Source organism: Balearica regulorum, chromosome 2 (assembly GCF_011004875.1).
Source record: "Balearica regulorum gibbericeps isolate bBalReg1 chromosome 2, bBalReg1.pri, whole genome shotgun sequence".
Lineage (NCBI taxonomy): Eukaryota > Metazoa > Chordata > Aves > Gruiformes > Gruidae > Balearica > Balearica regulorum.
In genome coordinates this window covers 94,335,652-94,358,935 of record NC_046185.1, presented here as the reverse complement: position 1 = coordinate 94,358,935, position 23,284 = coordinate 94,335,652, and the positions used below count along the sequence as shown (strand labels likewise).

Sequence of the window (23,284 nt, the reverse complement as noted above, 5' to 3'; positions counted from 1 at the left end):
TGTGTGTCTCTCCTACTGAGGAGCTGTGGTGGGTTGACCCTGGATGAGGGCCAGGTGCCCACCACAGCCACTCTATCACTCCCCTCCTTCTCTAGACAGGGGAGAAAAAGTACAACGAAAAGCTTATGGGTCGAGATAAGGACAGGGAGAGATCATTCACCAATTATCATCACGAGCAAAACAGACTGAACTTAGAGAGAGAATTAATCTAACTTATTACCAAGCAAAACAGAGTAGAGGAATGAGAAATAAAATCAAATCTTCAAATGCTTCCCCCTACCCCTCCCATCTTCCCGAGCTCAACTTCACTCCTGGCTTCAACCTCCACCCCCCCCCAGCGGCACAGGGGGACGGGGAATGGGGGTTATGGTCAGTTGATCACACGTTGTTTCTGCTGCTTCTTCATAATCAGGGGGAGGACTCCTCTCATCGTTCCCCTGCTCCAGCGTGGGGTCCCTCTCACGGGAGACAGTCCTTCACAAACTTCTCCAACGTGGGTCTCTCCCATGGGCTACAGTCCTTCATGAACTGCTCCAGCGTGGGTCTCTCCCACGGGGTGCAGACCTTCAGGAGCAAACTGCTCCAGTGTGGGGTCCCCTATGGGGTCACAAGTCCTGTCAGCAAACCTGCTCTGGCATGGGCTCCTCTCTCCACGGGTCCACAGGTCCTGCCAGGAGCTTGCTCCAGCGTGGGCTTCCCATGGGGTCAAAGGCCTCCTTCAGGTGCCTCCACCTGCTCCAGCGTGGGGTCCTCCACGGGCTGCAGGTGGAATCTCTACACCCCCTCATCCTCCCTCCATGGGCTGCAGGGGGACAGCCTGCTTCACCGTGGTCTTCACCACGGGCTGCAGGGGGATCTCTGCTCCGGCACCTGGAGCACCTCCTGCCCCTCCTTCTGCACTGACCGGGGTGTCTGCAGAGTTTCTTACATCTTCTCACTCCTCTCTCTGGCTGCAAAATCTCTCCCTAACTGTTTTTCTCTTTCTTAAATATGTTATCACAGAGGCGCTGATTGGCTTGGCCTTGGCCAGCGGTGGGTCCATCTTGGAGCCGGCTGGCATTGGCTCTATCAGACACAGAAGCCACCCCTGTAACACCCCCGCTACCAAAACCTTGCCACACAAACCCAACACAGGAGCTCAGGAATGGACACAGTAATCCAGATGTGGCCTCAACAGTGCTGAATAAAGCGGATTCCATTTTTAGTTGGGAATAAAAATGATTTATTGAGGATTAGATTAATTGTGTTGTATGGATTCTTTGCTGACTCTTTGGCCCTCCAAAAAGTAGCTACTGTTTTTGTAGTAAGGTGCTCTGATAATATTTATTCAGATAATATGGTATAAGAGGTACATAATTTGTAGAATGCACAATAATTCTTAAGTAATTTGGTCCTTAGAAGCCAACCATTAAAATGGAGTAAAATTATTATTTCAAACATGCTATCATTTTGTACCATGATAAATGTGCTTGTAAAATGCTTTCTGCTTCAAACGATCAGTATAGCAAGCCTGTTCCTGAAACAAAATAATCTTCCTGGATTAGTGGTGTTTTTCTTAATTGTAAATAAGATGTCAGATGAAACACACTTTTATTCTGGGGAAGTTATTTGGGTTGTCAGCCACTTTCCCAGACCAATAGTTCTTCATAATCTCTACAATGATAGCAGAAGCCAATATGTCTCTCTCCATGTTGCATCCCCACTAATAACTGCCACAATCCAGCATGAGCCTCTGACCTGTGTCTTATGAGCTGCTGCTCTGGTTGCAGCCTTCTAAATGCTATGATTTAAGCTTTTTACAGTATTTTAGTAAGATGTGACTTGAAGTCTCTTGGAATGTGTGTAACTTTCATTTCTAAAAGTAACAAACATTCTCAGTGCTTTATTTTGTACACAAGGCTTAGTAGTGTGTCACATCTTAAGCTTATCTCTTTCTCTGATAAGAGAAAGATACATTACTGAGGTTATCTAAAGAGAAAATGGTGACAAGTGGTGTTCCTCAGGGGTTGGTACTGGGACCAGCACTGTTCAACATCTTTGTCGGCGACATGGATAGTGGGATTGAGTGCACCCTCAGCAAGTTTGCTACGACACCAAGCTGTGTGGGTGGTCAACACGCTGGAGGGAAGGGATGCCATCCAGAGGGACCTTGACAGGCTGGAGAGGTGGCCCTGTGTGAACCACATGAAGTTCAAGAAGGCCAAGTGCAAGGTCTTGCACATGGGTCGGCGCAATCCCAAGCACGACTATAGGCTGGGCGGGGAATGGATTGAAAGCAGCCCTGAGGAGAAGGACTTGGGGATGTTGGTTGATAAGAAGCTCAACACGAGCACTTGCAGCCCAGAAAGCCAACCGTGTCCTGGGCTGCATCAAAAGAGGTGTGACCAGCAGGTCGATGGAGGTGATTCTCCCCCTCTACTCTGCTCTTGTGAGACCCCACCTGGAGTACTGCGTCCAGCTCTGGGGGGCCCAGTACAGGAGAGACATGGAGCTGTTAGAGCGTGTCCAGAGGAGGGCCACGAAGTTGATCAGAGGGCTGGAGCACCTCTGCTATGAGGACAGGCTGGGAGAGTTGGGATTGTTCAGCCTGGAGAAAAGGCGGCTCTGGGGAGATCTAATTGCAGCTTACCAGTACCTGAAGGGGCCTACAGGAAAGCTGGTGAGGGACTGTTTATCAGGGAGTGTAGTGACAGGACAAGGGGTAATGGATTCAAGCTGAAGGAGGGTCGATTTAGATTAGATGTTAGAAAGAAATTCTTTACTGTGAGGGCAGTGAGGCACTGGAACAGGTTGCCCAGAGAGGTTGTGGATGCCCCCTCCCTGGAAGTGTTGAAGGCCAGGCTGGATGGGGCTTTGGGCAACCTGGTCTAGTGGAGGGTGTCCCTGACCGCAGCAGGGGGGTTGGAACTAGATGATCTTTGAGGTCCCTTCCAACCTTAACCATTCTATGATTCTATTCATAGAGCAGATGTAAATTCTGCTGTGACAGAAATGTATTTGCAGGTCTTGCATGTGTGTTAGAAATTTAGCTCTAACCCCAAATCGCCATCAGATTTTTATGAGTAAATTGGCCTGAGTCTTTACAGGGCACCTGTAAGTTTGGTTATAGGAGCTGGAAATAGTGCCAAAACCAAGAGCAGTGTGCTACTAGTGTGCTACTTTGTGTTTAGACCTGATTTGTTTAATTCTAAATTATCTGAAAGAATTCTGGATTTGTACAGGATAATGCATTGACAAATACTGCTTTGTTATTGTCATATAGATTGATTCATTCCCTGGAAACAAAATAAAAATTTTTTCTTTCTCCATTAGCAGCAAAATTACTTTGAATATTTGTTCATATCTGTTTTGTTAAAGTCACCTTGCTATATAAAGGATAAGGCTATATAAAGAACCTATTTGAGTTTGTTGCTCTTCAAATAGTACAATAAACTTTGAGTGATTCACAGCAAATGTCACATGTATGAGTATCACAGCTGTGTATTTTTCTGCTAACATTCATGTTTATAACTTTTGAATGTGTTTCAGAGGATGTCTGTAAATCTTCTGCTTGTAGAGATGTCTTACATGGACTGGGGATGTACAGGAAATGCTCTCATGTTCAGTTAACTGAAGTCTGCTGGAAAGAGAGAGCACTTGTAGAGATTTCAGGAGATGATCCCAGTTTCCCTCCCAGCAGCTGTGATGAAAGAATATTAACTGTGCCTGTATAGAGCACAAAGAGCAGACCATTTCAGATCTCAGTGAATGGTAATCTAGATCTTTGATTCTTAGTTATTCTTTAATAAAAAAAAAAAAACAAACAAAAAAAAAAAAAACAAACCAAAAACAACCAACCACCCTATCAGGCACAGCTGAGCCACTTACAGTAAACAACAGTGATTCAGCACTTCAATTTGCCAACAGACACATCATTATCTTCTGGGTTTTATATGTCAAAACAGTGTAGGAGTGTAAAATAGTAAAAGCTGATAAGGATTTGTACACCAAACTTGTGTTTAGAACAACTATTAAAATGTTCTAATGTAAAGGAGGAAATAATTTGACTTTCATTTCTGTTTATTAAAGCAGCAGTAAGTGAATTGGTTATAGAGTATTTGCACTGATCTTTTCTGCTAGCTAGATGTATTGGAAATACCAGAACAAGAGAAGCATTCCTATTACCTGATAGCAATACATCTTAGTTACTCCATGCTAGCTACACTACAATGGGGTACTGCCAGGGACTGTGTTGGTAGAACCGGGAGGGATAGTTATTTTCTTATGTTTTATAGGAAAACTGCATTTCTATCTACTGAGTCATCAACACCTCCATGTTATCACCATGGTTAATAAAACTTTGTATTTCACCAAGTGAACCAAATGTATTGATTTCTAGAGAATAACCTTGGTTCTGATAAGACTTTCTTAGGTTACTGCTTTCTGATCTAAGAGGTGATGCGCTTGTTCCGATAGATCTCTGCAGGAGCTTGGTGAACAGTAGCGGTGCTTTACCAAACAGATGTGTGCATTGGTTCTTGCTGCATGAAGAAATAAAATTACTCTGGCTGCTAAGCTAGTGTTAACCTACTGTGACCCACTAACTTGAATTGCTACTAACCTACTGCCATGGTGCATGTTAGCAGGTGATAGTAATGCAGGGCTTGACAGCGTGAGCCTGTGAACTTCTGTGGGGAAAGTACAGACTGCTTTCCATGCAGTAGTTACAGCAAGTTAGTTGACTTGGTGTAAAGGTTGCTGTCATGAAAAGTGTGGGGTTTTGGTTTTGACTCGAAGGAGCAACTCAAGTATTTTAACTGTTTCCTCCATTTGTAGTTGCTAGATATTAGAAAATGTACCAGTTACTGAAATTTGAACAGGCCAGAATTGTTAGAGACAGTCTCTGCCTCTCCATCTTCTGAATGAAGACTGAATTTCATCTGCCCATGTTCTGAACTGTTTTAGTTTTAATTAATGGCAGAGGATCTTGAAAGAGGTGCATACAAATGAGGGGAAGTGAAAGTTTTCACATGGGATGGTTAGAAGCAGATGCAGGCTTTTTAAAGATGACAGAAGTCACAAAGTTCATGTGTCAAATATGGTTACTCCACATTTCCCACTATAAGAGAAGAAATTTGAAAGGCCATGACTAGAAATTAACAGCTGAAGTAATTTGACTTTATTAGTGTAAGAACTGTGAAGCTGAAGTTTCTTTAGTATGACACTGTCACTGCCTTCTACACAACTCCTATTTGTAACAAAGTCTGTTTGTACAACTTACAGGGATACTGCTTTCCACCTAGAACTCTGACAAGATATTGTAACAGACATCATATTCATTTGATAGATGCTCATGAGAATCAAAATAAGTGGGGGGGGGAGGGGCAGTGAGAAGAAACAACCTGAAAAGTGTATTATGACAAGAAATGGTGTGTATAGTCAAATGATCCAAGTTCTTTTGGAGAAACCTGTAACAGGATGACATGAAGAACGAGAAGGTTGCTTTGCTTTTACAGCCAGAAGAACCTCTGCCCAGAATTTCTGTATGCACTATCCACCCCCCACATACCACTTCTTCTTCCTTCCAGCAGGAAAGGAGGAATGATTGCTCCAAACATGCCACAGGCTGCTCAGTTTGCTTTAGCACTGTCAGATGCCTCTTCTTTTCCCAGCTCAGCTCTAGGTAGCTTGTATGAAGAGAATAACTGGAGGACTGAGAGATATGGTAGAAATTTTACATTAGTCTCTTCCACCTTCAGGTCTATGGGCAAGGCTCTTACATTGCTGTGTAAGTGCTTGGACTATGTGAAAATTTATGAATCCTTAATGTTACATCATTGTGTAGGTAAATATCTGTTTGGATTCGGTAGTATATAACCAATGGCATGATGAATGGTAATTTGGGCAACCTGCAGATTAAAATTCGTAATGATTTCTGTGTTAATGGTGTAGACATAAGTCCTTCTTCAGCAAAATAAAGTGAAGTACAACTTTAAATTTGTTGCATGCAGGAAATACTGCAAGTGAATGTGGAAAACAGTTACGTTATTTTCCTAGTTACAGAGAAAGCTAATACTGGCACTGCTGATGCTTTGCTTGTTGTCATTATTTGGGTATCAACCTTTCTTTTTCCTTTTTTTAATCTTCTCTTTAGAGATTCTAACATCAAATCTTACAGGGAAAAATAAGAGAAGTCAGTGTCTCCAGCTGAATATTTTTTTCCAGATGGTCCAGTTATTTTTTTCTCAGAGTTACAGTTTAAATACTGGTTTCTGTTCCCCTTACATGCCTCATTTCCTAACAGTTGCTGCAACTGCCAACAGTGGCAACCTTTCCCACCAGCTCCGCTCCTGCGTCCCTTGATGTAGCTGAACTAATGATTAAAGGTTGCTATTCCTTCTCCACATCCCTTTTTTTCTCCTCCATGGAGAAAAATCCATGGAGGATTTTTTTCTCCTCCATGGAGAAAAATCAGGATAATTTTGAGGGAGGATCAAAATGGGAAGAATGCTGCTGAAAGCGGGGGACTGAAGCCTGAGACTCTGCTCGGAGTGGGAATACTCCATGGCCAGGCTCCAGCAGGCAAGGACTACCCCGGTCACCCCACCAGGGAAGGCCCATGACTGTCCCAACAGCAGGATGACAGGGAGCGAGGAGGTCTCATTTGTTTGCTCCCCTGCTTGACTTTGGAGCAGCCTCTCAAAGCAGTGGTTGCTGGTGCCAGAGCCAGACCCCTTGAAGTGTTTGGGATAAGTTTTGGGCTTCTGAAGCTTGTAGAACAGTTGAGGCTCTGGCTGGCGCCTCAGAAACGATGGTGGGCTGGGCAACGTGTGCTGTCTCGTCTTTGAAGGGACTCTTGAGGGGCACACAATCAGAAGCTTGTTTTAGGTTATAACCAAACACTTGGCATCTTAAGGTTTGTGAGAATTGATTGCTTTGTGTCCTAACTAAAAAAACCAAAACAAACCAACCCATACAACTCTTTCTGCAGCAGCAGCAGAAAAACAGTATTTTGTTTAATTTTCTCTTAAGATGGAAAGAACATGAGCAGAAATATTGCCACTTTATGATGCTGTAATACCAGGTCTGTGTGAAATACCGTGCTGCTCGCTGTTCTGCGTATGGAAAGAGCAGCGCAAAAGATCACAGCACCTTGAGATAGCGATCATGGCAAAGAAAAGATGTCATATGCGTTATCTGAAGTATTACATGTAATGTACAAAAGATATCCACATCTATTAAACGTATGTTCCAGGATTCATCCGAGTGACTATTTAATGTACTGCTTATTTCTGCCTGATAACACTTCTATTCTTTTTTCTTCCTTATCTCTAAAGCTTGTTACAATAATGTGAAATGAGCATTTTCCAATTCTGTCAAGAGTTCTAAACCGACGTGTTACTAGCACCACCCACTGCTTTTAATCCTCATCAGCTTTTTAACTGCTTTTGTCTGTGCTTTATTCCCCCAGGATCTACTAACATTTAAAAGAAAACCTTTATTAAGTAAATGGAAGATGGAGTTCAGGTATATCCATCTCTTTCTTTTGCTGAGCATGTCTGATGTTTCCTATGAAAAGACATCTTTTAGCTTCTGTTTAATCTTAATGAGGAAGCTGCTAAGTTGCTTTAAAAGTTAGAAAGTGAGCAGCTAACATTTTACAAAACATTGACACTTTTAAACTCTATAAAAGTCCTTATGCAAGTGACAGAACTACACTGTAAGGAGTGTCTTTAACAGGCTTTGCAGTCTTTGCTAAACAGCGAGAAACTATTTTCAGTGTAATTGACTTTAAAAATCTTAATTAAGAGCCTTGTGTTTGAATGTTTATCAGGAAGAGAGATATTTGTTTGAACAGGTAGAATGAATAGGATGGGCTTGCAAAATATCCAGAATGACTGAATGGGAACAAAGAGATGTCCAAGGCAAGGGAATAAATATGAAATGATTGTCAGCCTGGATGTTTCAGGTTTAGGCAGTGATGCCCAGGATTTATTTCTTTTTTCAGAGTGTACAACTTGTGAGTACCAAGTGAATGATCTTGCAGGACTGCACAGGTATTTGTTGCGGACTTTGTGGGTGCTCTGCCAGGTCCTGACTCCTCTGCTTCTCCCTCTCTGGTAGGAGTTGGCTTTTTTTACCCAGCTGGGGGCAGGGCCCTCACTGCTCTTCCATGGGTGCCAGTACAGCAAAGGTAATTTGTAGCTGTGGGGCTGTGGCAGCTAATTGCCTGCAAGGTGCAGGGCAGTAAAGAGAGGAAGGTTTGCAAAGGAAATCATTTAGCTTTGTTGCAGCAAGTAAGTGAGAAGGGAAAATACAGAGGGGGGGTTTGATTGCCTTCCTAGGCTGCTTTTTCTGCTTGGATTGAAACAAGTGCAGGTTTGACACCAGTGTTTTGTAGGTCACATTTCAGGCTCTCTGCCTGCCTTGTGTGGTTTTGGCAAAATCTTGTGAGGTTTTAGTGAGGCCCCTAAAATGAGGCATGGATTTGCTTGGTTAAGGAGTAATTAGGATTCAATGTCACAGTGAGGGAGCACCAGATAGAGGGAATAAGTCCTCTTCAGAGTGGGCTACAGCAGCCTCTCCTGCTCCTCCGTCTTTGGGATTGTGGCACAGTGTCAGTGTGTGGTCCCAGAGACAGCAGTGCTGTGTGCTGACAGGTGGCAAGTCATCTCCTCAGTCTTTATATGATCTGCTTGGGGTCAAGGAGCTCTGCTCCTGCTATTCGTGTATCTCTCTGAAGAAGATACCCTGCCCAAGATGAAGAAATTGCAAAATAACTTAATTTTTCCTTTGCCTTTTCATCCTTTGTTATTTTAATAGAGAAATAGTAGCAGTCAGCTTAGTCTTAGCACATTGAGAACTGGTGATCATCACTAATGCATAGTAAACGTCCTCTGAGATCACAAGGCAGAGAGAAACGAGTGAATCATAGATATCCTGCAGAGAACTGAGCTACAACAGCAAGGAAGAGCTAAAGAAAAGAGGTCTTTTCTTATAGACTTTAGACTTTATTAAACAGCTGAGTTGCACAATCTCCTATTAGAAAGCAGTGGTAAGGAGGAAAAGAATGAAATATGGGATATTTGAAGTGGATAGAGAACATATTTTACCCAAATATTTTTGTAGCTAAGAAGTAAAACTGGATATAACCAAACAGCAAAGGAAAGTAGCTCTGAGTGTCAATGAAAAATCACTCTACTTTTCCTCAGCCAGACCTTTTCTATTCACGTAATTGTTTTCTCATCCTCTTCTGACTTGTCCGCTTTGCATCCTTAATAAGGAAGAGGACTTGTGACCTGCTAAATGCCAAAACCCCTTAACACTGAATATATGTGCATACATACCTTCAGACCGGTTGCTATGCTCTTGTTAATTTATGGTCACTATCAAATTGTATATAAAAGAGATTCTTAAAGCTTATTTATAATATTGACCATAGCCAAGCCGGAGTGAAGTCTAGATTGTCAATCATGTTGCAAACCCAAATCTCCCTTTTTAAACATTGAATCCACTTCAGTATAGTCACTGCTTAGACTGACAAAAAAGTGTGTACCAGATACACAGATCATCTTGGCGACAGCAGCATTTAAGTAGTTCCAAAGATGGCTAGCAAAATTGGAGGAAAAAAACCCCCAAAACCACTAGTCATCTTCCTGCAGTCTGATTTTCTTATTCCTGTAAATGTGACTTTAAAAACATGTTTGGGGATAGGATCTGAAAGCGAGCATCATGTTCTGCGACTCCAGGACAGACTAATCACAGAAATTCAGCATTAAAAAAAAATTGTATCTGTATCCGTTTAGGTACGCTTTTTCCTGTCAAAGGGCTTTTATTGATGCTGGAGGTGAAGCCCACAAGTTGGCTAAATAGCCTCCCAGTTGGTTAAGAGATAAACTTGTTAAACTCTGGCACAGTCTTCTGAACACATCAGTTTGAATGTTAGTTAAACTGGCAGACGGTTAACCCACGTCTGTCTGGGTGCCCTGGTGTGTTAATAAAGGCCTACAGCTAATCTATGTAAGAAGACTTTCTGTTCCTGCAGCCTTTTTTGGTAGCCTATTCCATTTAGTATCGTTCAGATAGATTTCTTTTTCCAAACATGAGATTTTGAAGCAGATTCTGGAATTCTTTTTGAAAAAAATTGTTTATATAACAGAAAATATTCTTTTTGTTTCTGTCATTCAAACTTGGTAGCCCAAAAATACTTAGATTTTTATTAATACAGAAGGGCTGTAGTAGGACATAAACCCATTAGATCTTACAAACATTTTTACAAGACAGCTAAAACCTTCTATCTGCATGAAATGAAAGAGTAATAAAATTAATTGGACATGGTTGGCATTCTTCACACTTCCTGCCTGCAAATTTTAGGCTTGCAACAGAAAATAAATTTTATTTAAGAAATAAGAGCAATGAGGATGTTTTCAAAGTAGGCAGAATTTCTCTACAATTCTCATTATGTGCATATAAAAAGGCAGAATTTTCCTGTTAGGTATGATTTTTAAATGATGGTTCTGTAACTGAAATGTTAACAGATTAATGATTAAATATTCTATCAGTCTGCATTTGAGGTAATTTTTCAGATCGGACTGGTTATGAAATCTATCCTATATGATGTTCTAACATGACAACTGTGTCTGTAAGTATAGAATGGGGAGAGTAGGGGGGGTTTTATTCTTTTTTTGCCAAAATAGAGAAGGAATGTTGATACATAAACTGCTAACGTTTCCAAAATACTTAATGCAATTTAAACATAGAAAGCTGAGACAACATGCTTTTGCCCTATTGAAACAAGGCAAAATTATTAGACTTCATGGGTTTTGATTACTCTGTTGAAGTAAACCTGCTTTTTTACAAAACATGATAGGATTGACTTAGGTTTGGCTCTTTGGAATGAGGTTTGGGGTTTTGGCATGGTGGGTTTTGGGGATTTTTTTTTTGCATGGAATTAACTTTTTTTCTGGTGGAGAGTTCTTCTTCTAGAATATTTTGACCGCTTCTTTTTTTCCATTGTCTACCAGCTGTTTTACAGCCAGTCCTTTTCCAAAGTACATTTTGAAATGAACCTTCACTTATGCTGCCCTAATTGGAGAACCAGGCTTTCAAATTGAAGTGTTTCTAGATAGGAGCACACAAACGTGAAAAGATCACAGAAAACAGACAGGCTGCATTGTTTTAATTCATAGACATATAAAGGTTTTAATGTTGCATACAGAGATTTAAATCATTAATAAAAACACTTTGTGTTTCTTATTTGTTTGTCATTGACAGAACCTGGAGGGCTCTGATTTATTCTGGAAACAGCAAAACATTAGTTTACCACTACTGCCATTTAGTGGTCTATGTATGATCATCTGGTATATTACTACATAGTTTCTTTGTCATCTAGCACTTTACCTACCAGACAGAGATAATGTCATATTCTCCAAAGGTTTATTATGTTGCAACTAAAGCAAACTTCTAAAGCAACTTTCCTGTAATTCTAAGCATCTTGCTTGTTGTTGTAATCAGTGCAAGTACAAATACTTAATGTTTTATGTTTACTTTAAACGTCTTTCAAAAGTAGCATATTTGTTTCTCCTCTAGTCTTACACAAAACCCAAGCAATGGGATTTTTTTTCCCCACTTACTAACAGGCCAGCGCAAGCTGTTTGCATTCCAGCAGTTCACCTGCACATGACTGCAGCCACCATGCAAGTCAGCCAGGAAGACTTCGAAAAGGCTCAAGAACAACTGAAGCTTTTGAAAAAGGATCCTGGGAATGAAACTAAGTTGAAGCTCTATGCTTTGTTTAAACAGGTAGGCTTGACTGACTTTGTTTTGTAAGGGGCATTTACAGTGCAAGGGGATGGACCTGTAAACTATTTACTTGAAACAGGGGTTTTTCAAATGTATCGTGTCTTAACAAGCTCTTCATTTCAAGTGCTCAAATTATGTTCTTGAAATGCCAGCCCCTCAAACCCTGCCTGAATTCTGAGGGAAGCCAAACCTGTTTCATCTTATAAATCATGCTTTATTCAAAGAAATAGAGCCAATTTACATCAATTGTGATGCCTTCCATAATTATAGCATGTATTGATGTAGCTCTGGAAAATGGCTTATGCCTAGGAAAAAAGAGGATGCCATATTCTTCCTCTTGAATTTGTTATATCTGCAGTCAGTAGACTGAACCTATAATGTGATGATGTTGACATTTGTAGGTTGATCTCTGGAGTTTTTTTCTTTCTTTTTTTTTTGTGTGGTTGTCGTAGGTTTTGGTTTTTGGGGTTGGTTTTTTTTTTTCCTAAATTCAAGGAACTGTTCCTCTACACTTTGCGTGAAGGTTATTCTTTACTACAGCATGGAAGGAAACCTTTGTAGAAATAGTTGCAAGTCATTAGTGGGGTTTATACTGGTATTTGGGGAAGTATTTGTGGATCAAGATTGGCTGCAGGGTCAGTACTGTCTGTGGCTTCTTGTATTGAAGAAGGCAATCAATTCCTCCTTTAAATAAAAACTTAGACAGTTGACTGTTCCAGGTAGTTTTACTAATTAATAATAATGAGCTTATAAATGTATTCTTTCTTTCCCACCTCCCGTGAAATATTTCTCTCCGATAGTGTACTTTTCTTCAGGAAAACTAATCATAGAATACTTCAGTATAGCTCGGACTCTTGCGGTTCAACTGATCCAATGCCCTTGCTTGTAGTAGGGCCAGCTTTGAAGATCCAGCTTAATAGATCCTGTGCAATGGTTTCTCTGTTCCCACAGCTTACAAGCCTTTAACTTTTTAAGTATAAAACTTTCACAATTTTTGAGATAGGAGAATTTGACATGCATGGGCGTTTTGGAAACGAGTGTCTAGTATTGGTTAGGTGCTTCTGAAAGCCCAGCACTAGGTATTAGGAAATAGCAGACACTGAAAACTTCATGGTATGTGAACTGTCTGAATATTGCCCAACGACTAGGTATTCCTTCTGTCTCAGAGTTGAATTCTCTATCCTGATCACATAAATATTCCTAAGTTGTCATCTTTTCTACGAAGGCATCTGAACTTTAATAAAAGGTTTAAATAAGTTTTGTTTCACTTTCTTTTCAGGCTACTGAAGGTCCCTGCAATTCTCCAAAACCAGGTATGCTGGACTTTGTCAAGAAAGCCAAGTGGGATGCATGGAATTCTCTTGGCAATTTGTCTCAGGTGACAATACCTATAATTTCACTTAGATACTTTCTAGATTACTCTACCTTGAAATGCCTGGTCTGTAAGTGTATGGCTGATGTCTAAACATATTCTATGCTAGTTGAGCGACTCTGCTTCAGACACCAAAATGTTTTGCATTGTATTCTACAGCCATTTCACTGCTTCAATGTTTGGAGTTTATTTCCTGCCTAAGCCTAGTTCTACATTACTACTACGAGCTTGTACCAGTGTAAGATATTTTACATATGTGTTGACTTTCAATAACAATAGTATTTTTCACAATACATTCTGTTCTGCTTTTCCCTTTAAGAAAGATGGATTGAGCTTCTCAGTTCTTACAACAAAGAGCAAATTTGTGAATCCAACATGTTGATAACTTTCTCATTTTAAGAAGTCTTTTATGTCACTAAAAGACTAGAAAAAAGTGGTGTATTGAGAGCCTTTCTTCATTCTTTCTCAGTATATCTTGACATCTTTAATACCTTTCATAACCTTTAGAGAAGTCTTTACTTCAGCTGAAGCGAGCAGGAAGAACGTAGATGCAAAGATACATAAGCATTCTTTTTTTATGCAGACTGTAGTACATCTGACATTGCATATAGCTATCACAGTTTCTTCAGCTACTATTAAATGAAGGAAACTTAAGCTTTACAAACCAGCTTTATCACTGCTGTTCACGAATAGTTTCTGAGGTCAAAGATATTACTTAATGCAGAGGGGGGTTGTTTGCATTTTTTTTCTTTTAAAAGAAAACATGCATGCATAATTTCATGAACATAATATATTCTTGTGCTGCTTTGGGGTTTTTGGGGTGTGTTTTGGGTTTTTGGTTTGGTTTTTTTTTTTGTTGGGGGAGAGGTTTGGTTTTTTTAGATGGCTCTGCAGCTTTTAGGAATAGCCAAGAAAGACTTAAGGAAAAGAGTCTGCTCTTGAAGTTATAGTGGAGAGGGAATAGATAGTTTCATGTGCTACAAATTATGTATTATAGAATTGTTCAAAGTATATTATCCTTTCAAGAAAATAGGTCATAACAGTGAAGAACTTAACAATTCTTTTAAATCGCTACTTATTGTGTAAATAGGGAGGCAGGATTCTTTAAGCTTTTGCATATCATGTTTGTGCTAAATGGAAACTAGCATCTTCAAGCAATTTTAAAATGCCATAGACCCATTTCAGCACGCTTATTTTCAGCAACACATGTTCTAACAATAAAGCTTTTATTTTGTTGGAGAAATGTCCAACTGGAAAGCAGAAACAAAGGATCCATAGAAATGTGTAAATGCTGGGAATACAACAAAGATGTCTCTGGTAATTCTAGGTGTGAATGGGGCCACTTCTGCCACAAAGTAAGTGTCATCATCCCAGCATCTACACACTTCTATTTTACAGATCCATTGCTACTGCTTTCCAGATGACTTTAAACATGGTCTGCAGTGTTTAAATACATGTTCGTCTTCTCATCCTAATTAGAATGCTTTCTAATTGAGGGGTGGGGGTTTTTTTGTCTTGAAGCACAGTTGTCACCCCAGCCCCAGGGACCCATTTTATGAATAGCAAAACAAACTGATTTCCATTTCAGCCTTTGATAATCTCGTGTGATTTTTTTTTTTTCTTCTTTTTTTCTTTCATTACAGGATAATGCCAAACAGCAATATACTGAACTTGTCTCAAGTCTGGTCTCTGCAGAATCTGCTGACCAGAAGAAAGATGCTTCCCCGGAAGAGAGCACACATGATGGCTATGAAACAATACTAGTTACCACCAAAAACAATATCACAAAGATAATGTTTAACCGACCTGATAAGAAAAATGCCATCAACCATAAGGTAAAGAAATTAACTTAGGAGGATTAATGATTTTTTCTTTTCTGGGTAAGCTTTTAAAGAATCATTACTACAGATTTAGCAGCACTGACTGAAGTGTGGTGATCTGAATTTCATGAGGGCTCGGTATCTCAACTCCAATGACAACCTAAGCAATAAATGTCCAGTAAAAAATGAAATCATTCAGCTAAAATTTTACAGATTGTGCTTTTCTGTGTCTTTTGGTTTCTTTCAAACTTACAGGATTCTGGTCTGCAGTAAATTAAAATGGCAAACTGCAGGAAGACTAGCCTGTTTTGCGAATGCGAGATTTGACTGTAGCCTTACATATAACGAAGCATGTGTGCAGCCTACTTTTGGCTCAGCGCTGTTGTGTGTGTGTCTAGATACACACATGTGTGTATGTCTAGTTCCCATAGCTATCTTCATGAGGAAGTCCATCCTGTTGGAAACGATATTATCCCGTTTCACAACTGCAAAGATACCAGAACAGGGACTTCACCCCACTGCTGGTAATTCTTTAATATATCATTTTGCCCACTTAAACTGTTTACTTCTCAGGTTTTAAAACCAGCTGCTTCCAGTTAATGTCTGTTTTCCAAAGGACCTTATTTTTTCCTTAAGATTTGCATTGGAAGTCTTGCGTATTGCAAGTATGTGTCTTTATGGCCAGAAATGCCTCCCATGTAATACTTAATTTTCTGTGGATGCAATTTTTTTCACTCTTAAAAGGACTGTAGTTAATCTGTCTCTCAAGTTCCTTGTTATCAGTGTGAATCTCCTTTTTATGATCTTTTGCAGCATCACATTTGTACTTTGTTGATCTTCCTCTTATGCAGATGTACAGAGAAATTATCAAAGCACTTGAAGAAGCTGGAAAAGATGATTCTACTATAGCAGTTATTACTGGTACCACACTTCATATGTCTCTCTTAAATTTGTTATATTATGCCAAAGTACAGTACTGACATGAGCTTATCTACCTGTATTTAGACTAGGATAGAATTGTATAAGTGGGGAAATTCTTTCTTCTTGTATAGACCAAATATTTTTCCGAAGTGTTTTGGCAAAATTATTTCAGGGTGGTGTTTCAAATTCTTTGGCAAGCTTGCTCTTACATCAAAACGTCTTTCTGAGATGAGAAGATAGACCTGGAATACTCCCAAGGGCTTATTACTTTTGAGTAGCTGACATATCTGCTCCACAGCATCTTCACTACTGCTTTTGAAGTTCATTGGTATGGGTTTAGTCAACTTTCCATTTTCCTGTTAAAAAAAAAAAAGTTTCTCACATCTTACTATGTGAATGAATGTGAATTGACAGGAAAAAAACCCAAAACTGACCAAGTATGGAGGGAAAGAAATAGTTTGGGGTTTTTTTCCATCTGACACTGTTACAGAAAAAGACAAATTTTTTTTCTCCTTCAAATCTTTCAAATTTAGTATTCTTTGGCTTTTTGCCCATTGTTTTCAGTGAATTGTCAATCAAAACTTATTTTTAAACTGTAGATGTCCTTTAAGGTAGTATGTATACTTTGAGACAATCCCTCCAATTACTTAATAATGTTAGACACTTAGAATGAAATTCATTTGTAAATGTAATAAATGGAAGCTTCTCTTACCTACTCAGAAACCATTGGTGCATTTATTCATATGTGTTCTCTGCAGGAAATGGAGACTACTATAGTAGTGGAAATGATCTGAATAATTTTACTAATGTCCAACCCAGTGAAATGGAGAAGATGGCAAAAGATGGAGCAGTATTACTCAAGTAGAACATCTTGGTTTCATATATGCATAAGTTACCGTAATGGGTAAAGTATAATTTGCAGGCATGGTTAGAAAACACAACAAGTAGGGACCCACCCAGTTATGCTACGATACATCTGTTGAGATGACTGTGTCTAAGGGCTCACCATGTGCATAAACACAAATATAATGTAGGAGAAGTAGTATTAATTGTGTGAAATAAGTGAGGAAATGTGATGAATACTATAAATTTTTTTAATTTTTTTTTTTACAGTGATGCTAAAGAGTCCGTTTTATTTTTTAGTCCCCAAAGTACCTGCAGATAAATGAGGAAAACATGAATTTGACTGTATAGTTTATAAGCTGCAATGAAAAATTTGTGAGTTATTTGATATCCAACAGTGTCTGTGCTAGCAGGACATGCTAAAATACCTTCACTGTCAGGCTTCTTTGAATAGAGATGAGGTGTAATGAATTTGTTCAAAATTGCCCAGCAATTCTGAGATCTTTGAGTCTGAATCTACCTCTTAAACTAATTTATTTTCTAAGGCCAAGGAGATCAGGGGCATCATCTGACACAGTGGCTAAAATGGGGGGGTTTGGGGGCAAACAACATGTTTTTCTTCCCTATTTAAGCAGATTTTATCTTTTTTTACTTCTGTATGTGATGATTGCATCTGAGAGATGCTTGCAAGTTGGACTGCTTCCTTAAGCACTTCCAATTGATGGAAAATCTAAAATACACAGAAAAGCAAACAATGGTTTTGATTTGTATTTTAAAGATGAACTGCAAGTACTCATTTTTGTAGCGTTTGCTTAGGCAAGCTGTCTGTGGATCACAGTTGCCCCTACAAAGTGATAATTGTGCAGTCCGAATCTGTTGCAAAGATGTTATTCAGTGGTTATCTGGCAAGCCTTTCAGCCTGAAGTTTTTTGTAGGGTGTTCAGCACAGTGCATAGTCTCATGTGTACTTCATGGTCTTTCATCTTGCTCTGGTGAGAAGACTGTATTTGCTCTGCTGTTACTATCACACAAGCACAGTGCTTCATTACAGCTGATGCACAGAGATGCCAGAGAAATGGTGTTTTTACAACACTATTCACTTCTGAAAAATACGGTATTTTGAGAATGTACTTTGTACTTCTTGGATGGAGAAGTAGCTGTCAAATGAAACAAAACACTGTTTCTCAAACCCAGAACAGCACTAGGGATTTCTGTGTGGTGGTAGCATCACAATTTTGGTGCCTGCTGGGGCTTCAGTGCAGAACAGAATCTATGAAGGGAATGGATGTCCCATGAGATGAATGTGTAGGCAGATAGACAGGGCAAAAGCCTATTCTTCTTAGTGAGCTGTATTTAGTAGCTGAAGAGGACAGCACTTTCGTAACTTGATTGCTGGTACTAGGAAAACTGTGCTGTCATGTACGTGTTTGGTTCTTGGTTGGTAAGGAAATGCAGGTATTTCAAATAGTTCGTATTTTCTTTATCAGAATTCATTTGAGAAAGGGACGAAAGCATAAGCTGCATAGAATCTAGCTCGTGAGTTTTGTTATGCAGTATCTAAGCACGTGTTTTGAAAGTTGTTTATATTTGATGAAAAAGACTAGAATGTGTCTCTTACGCTGTGATTTTCCTTCTCTCTAGAGAGTTCGTGGGTCATTTCATTGATTTTCCTAAACCACTGGTTGCAGTGGTAAACGGCCCAGCTATTGGAATCTGTGTAACGGTCCTTGGATTGTGTGACATTGTCTATGCTTCTGACAGAGTAAGTACATTACATAGCTGATCCGGTGGCAGTTTTTAAGCCTCTTTCTGTACCAAATATTATTTGGTTTGGGGTAATCTGACAGAAGAGAACACAAGAGTGTAAAGGCTTTTTATATCACGTCAAGGAACACCTATATTAATTACCACCACTGGGGTGCATCAGTCAGTGGTTAACATGCATGGAATTTCCCTGCTGTCATTATGGTTATCAAGTTAGTGACACCAGTTCAGAAACTCTTTACTGTATCAGTGCATAAAGAGAAGCTGATGTGAAATGATGATTGTAAAGCCCCTTTCAGGTGTGGGAGGGGAAGCAAAAGATTATTTTGGAATGGAAGTGCAGTAGCTGGCATTTTGTCTAATGTGTATTCCAAGGTAACTTTGGAAAAGCTTTGGTTTATTTAACTTCCGATTCCTTTTAAGGTAATTTGCCAAATGCATAACCAAAAGCTATATGGAGGCATAGCACAGGATCCCATTATATGGCTTATTTTTTATGTTCTGTGCTGTTCATTTTTATAAGGTTATTAAACAGATACAGAACTTAATGCAAGGCCTTAATTTTAGGCAAGGTTTTGCTTGCAGAAGGGTCTATGATGTGTGGTACTTTAATTCCTGCTTCAGCACTGTGTCAGATTTTTCCACAGTCACTGCTGGGTTGGGTTTGTCACTATGAGACTTAGGAAAATTGAACTGCAAGGAACCAACTCCTCCTGCTTGCCCCATAACAGGATTGGCTAGGACCATGTCACTCCTGATATATGCTTGTATAATGCGCATGATTTATTCAGTCTATTCTGGTCCCTAGATCTCTTCTTTTACTAGAAAATTGTTGGATTCTCCCTCTTCCTCCCCTCCCATCTGATCTTTTTTGCTGCAGGGTGAACGTATTGTTTCTTGTTCCTGAATTTAAAGAACAGATTATTTTCATCCTTGCAATAGCTGTAAGTGTGCTTAGCCATCAGGGTACTTTCGACTGTTAGATGTATCTCAGGTTTACATCCACTCTCTCAATCTCTCTTTTTTTTTTTTTTTTTTTTTGAGCTAAACAGCTGTAATTCATTCAGTTCTACCTCATGTGCTTTCTTAGGTCTGCAGCCACATTCCTCTGGACTCCTTCCAGTTACTCTGTGTCTCTTTTAAGCATAGTGGTACAAACTGGACACATCACTCCAAGTCATGTCTTATTGATGTGAAGTAGAGCAGAACAACTTGTCCACATTGTGCAGACTGTATTTCTGTTTTGACATCCCACAATGTTACTTAATTTACATACTTGTGATCTACAACACCTGGATCCCTTACTGTGAAGTTGCCAGTTAAACAATTGTCCCTATTGTATATCGTATAGCAAGTTATTCGTGCCAAACTTTAACTTGTGTGTAATAAATAGCATTTTCTTACTCATACCTCTCCACTTTCTTAAGACTATTTCCAATTCTGATCCCATTCCCCTTGGCATAATATCTCCTACAGCCATAAGTTAGTATAGATTTAGTTGAAGTTTAATCCAAATAAGCATTAAGTGTTTTGTCCTGTTAATAGTATCTTTCCTTCTTGAAGGATTCATACCTCATACTGTAAGATTCATACTTGAACGTCCTGTTACTACTCATATACATAATCATTGGTGAATGCATCTTATTTTTGCCTTGTATTTCTGGTTTTTTTATATTCAATTCATACTTTAGTTATCTGACGTAGTTTTCACTTTCTGTGTACTTGTATTTAAAGTCAGTGACAAGCTCATGATTTAGCTGAGACAATCTGATAGTAACCTTCTCCCTGCACTGGGACAGCTTTTGTTTGTGCCCTTGGTAATTCTATGAGGATTTCTGTAGGGTCTAACTTGCCTTTTCACTTAGATTAGTCTTCATGAGAACTTTCCTGTTAACTTCAAGTTTATTGAAGCCTTCTCAAAGGTGATCGTTCTCTATTCTTCCCTTTCCAGGATTGTGAACTCCCATGCAGTATGGTCATTCTCATCCAAATTACTACTTAATTTCACATTCTCCAGTAGTTTGGTTGGAGTGCTTTAGGCATTGACTACCTAATCCAGAAGTGGCTGGCTTTGCTATGTCCAGGATCTGTTTTTATTCTCAGCCAGGTATTCCTGGAGGAGATCATTACCAACCACATTTGCAGGACACTGCGCAGCCCAGTCTGAATACAAATCAGCATTTTGAGCAGTCACTTAACATTGTCTTCTGCATTGGATTTTGCTCCAGTTCCTGGGGCACCAGTTTGTACCTCTGGTATCGTTCATCTCCTCTTGGTAAAGCAGGGCCAATTACACTAGCCTATCCTGACAGATGTTGTCTAATCTTTTCTTACAATGATATAAATGCCACTTTTTTGCTAAGAAGTCTATTGATCTGTGGTACTGCAGCACAGTGAGAGATGATTACCTTCTATCACAGTGAAAGCTGCATTGGCAACTTGGGCACTCTTTGTGTATCAGTTCATATTTTTAAATGGAAATAAAGGCAAGCATTTTGTCTTCCTTGCTTAAAGTTGATGTGAATTGTCAAAATACAAAATTCTGTAATTCAGTTCTAGCTTGCAATTAGGTATTGTTTTCTCTGACCTCATGATGCATTTCTACCACAGGTTCTTTGCATAAAATTTGAGGAAAGAAGATTCATTGATCTGACTTTTTCAAGAGTAGAATAAACATAGTGTGCTATCAGAAATCAAAATGCTCTTTACTGCTTGAGTTATTTGGGCTATGTATTTAATAACTTTTAGGGCAGATGTGTATGAACCTCCTTTCTGGAAAGATTTTGCACATGCAAATTAGCTTCTGCTAACTTCATCAGTGGGATTGTTATGATAAGGGAATTGAATTATACAAATGCAGCTCTTGGGTGCATTGAGAGGATGAAGCAGTACTACTGGATGGTATTTAAAGCCTGTTATAGTAGCAGTTCAAATGTTTTTCTGGTGAACTCTGTTACAGTAGAAGCTTTGAAATGAAAACTAAACCCTAGTACCTTAATCCCATGCTCTGTTGTGAGGTTTGCTTTGATTTGTTCTTTTTTTCTTCTTTTTTTTTTTTTTTCCCCTAGGCTACATTTCACAGCCCATTTAGTCAACTTGGACAGAGCCCAGAAGGATGTTCCTCTTACCTGTTTCCAAAAATCATGGGCTTAGCCAAGGTGAGAACATCTGCACTGTACATTGGGTCATCTGACCTTTGTGTGTTAGTGTCCTTCAACTATAAGAGCAAGTGGAGTTCTCAAAGCAAGCTCCTATTTGCATCTCTTGAAACAAAGATCAAGAAATGTAATGACAGCATCAGCACAGGCACCATGAGAGTAGAGACCATTTCTAAAGCCATACTGTGATGCTGATGAGTTTTTTTGTTCATGGTTTGCTCCAACTTCTTGAGACAATTTCTATATGGCCAAAGGTCGTATCTTTCTTCCAGCAATGGGAGGGAATGATGTAAAGCAGGGTTTAAAAAAAAAAAAAAAAAAAAAAAAAGAGTACTCATAAGAAATATCTTGGTAGGCTGCCTTTATCAGGCAAGGGAGCAAGTATTGCAGTGGTTTCTGCCAGCCCTGTGGGGTAACTTGTATTCAACCACTCCTCCAAATATGAATATGAAGAAATCCATTTATGTATTTACTTCCAGACCTTTTGTATTGCCTATTTTGTTCCAATATATATTGGGTTTCTGTCCATACTCTTATGTCCTCTGTCTACTCTAGCAATAAGGACGCTAAATAATAGTAACTTAAAAAAAAAAAAGAGACTGCAGAATCTACATTTTCACTTCTTAGAACGACATAACTCCCTTTTTGCTTTCTTGATATCACACAGAAAAAATCTGGATAGTTTCAGATACTTATCTGATGTTATTTTCTGTGTTAATGTATTTTTTGTTGAGCAATGTTTAAATCTGTAAGGAGTAGAGCAAGTGCAACATCTAAGGGTAGTCTGTTCAGGGAGGTATAACCTATCAGCCCATGTTCTAGAAATCTTGGAGTCACTGCAAGAAGTGAGCAAATAAATTTATGATGAGGTAATTTCTGGTGACAACATTGGAGCTCTGCTTAAAAAGACACGTAGACTCTTGGTGAACAATAGGAGTTGGAGGCCAGTCACTAGTGTTGTGACGGAGGTTGATACTGGGTCTAATACTTACTTAACCTCTTCATTCTGGCCCAGATGATGAGACCGTACTATCAGCAGATGATACAAAACTGAGGGGAATGGTTGATGCACCAGACGCATTGCTATTCCAAGGGACCTGAGCAGGCTGGGTGACTGAAGAATCTCATAGACTTCACCAAAGGACAAGGCAGAGTCCTGTACCTGGGAAGAAATAATCCCATGCACCAGTGCCTACTGGGGGCTTACTGGCTGGAAAGCAGCTTTGCAGAGAAGGACCTGTGTGTCCTGGTAGACGACAAGTTGCACATGAGCCAGCAACGCACCCTTGCAGCAAAGGCGGCCAACGATATCCTGGGTTGCATTAGACGGAGCATTGCCAGCAGGTCGAGGGAGGTGATTCTTCCCTTCTGCTCAATGCTGGTGAGACCACAGCTGCAGTGCTGTGTTCGGGTCTGGGCTCTGGCTGCAAGAGAGACATGGACATACTGGAGTAGGCCCAGCAAAGAGCCACAAAGATGATTAAGGCACTGGAGCATATGATGTATGAGAAGAGGCTGAGAGAGCTGGGACTGTTTTTCCTGGAGCAGAGAAGGCTTGGGGAATCTTACTTATGTTTATAAATACTTGATGGGAGGGTGTAAAGAAGACAGAGGCAGATTCTTCT

At 39.7% G+C, this 23,284-nt stretch overlaps 1 protein-coding gene across 1 annotated transcript in view; it reads left to right on the top strand.

The window, feature by feature from the left end:
- ECI2 (enoyl-CoA delta isomerase 2) overlaps positions 1-23,284 on the top strand; it is a 34,076-nt gene that overhangs the window by 8,901 nt on the left and 1,891 nt on the right. The window contains exons 2-8 of the mRNA XM_075744963.1: positions 11,619-11,781; positions 13,061-13,159; positions 14,797-14,988; positions 15,825-15,894; positions 16,653-16,755; positions 18,379-18,499; positions 21,570-21,659. Of these exons, the coding sequence (XP_075601078.1) occupies positions 11,619-11,781; positions 13,061-13,159; positions 14,797-14,988; positions 15,825-15,894; positions 16,653-16,755; positions 18,379-18,499; positions 21,570-21,659 (838 nt within the window). The remainder of the gene's footprint in view (positions 1-11,618; positions 11,782-13,060; positions 13,160-14,796; positions 14,989-15,824; positions 15,895-16,652; positions 16,756-18,378; positions 18,500-21,569; positions 21,660-23,284) is intronic.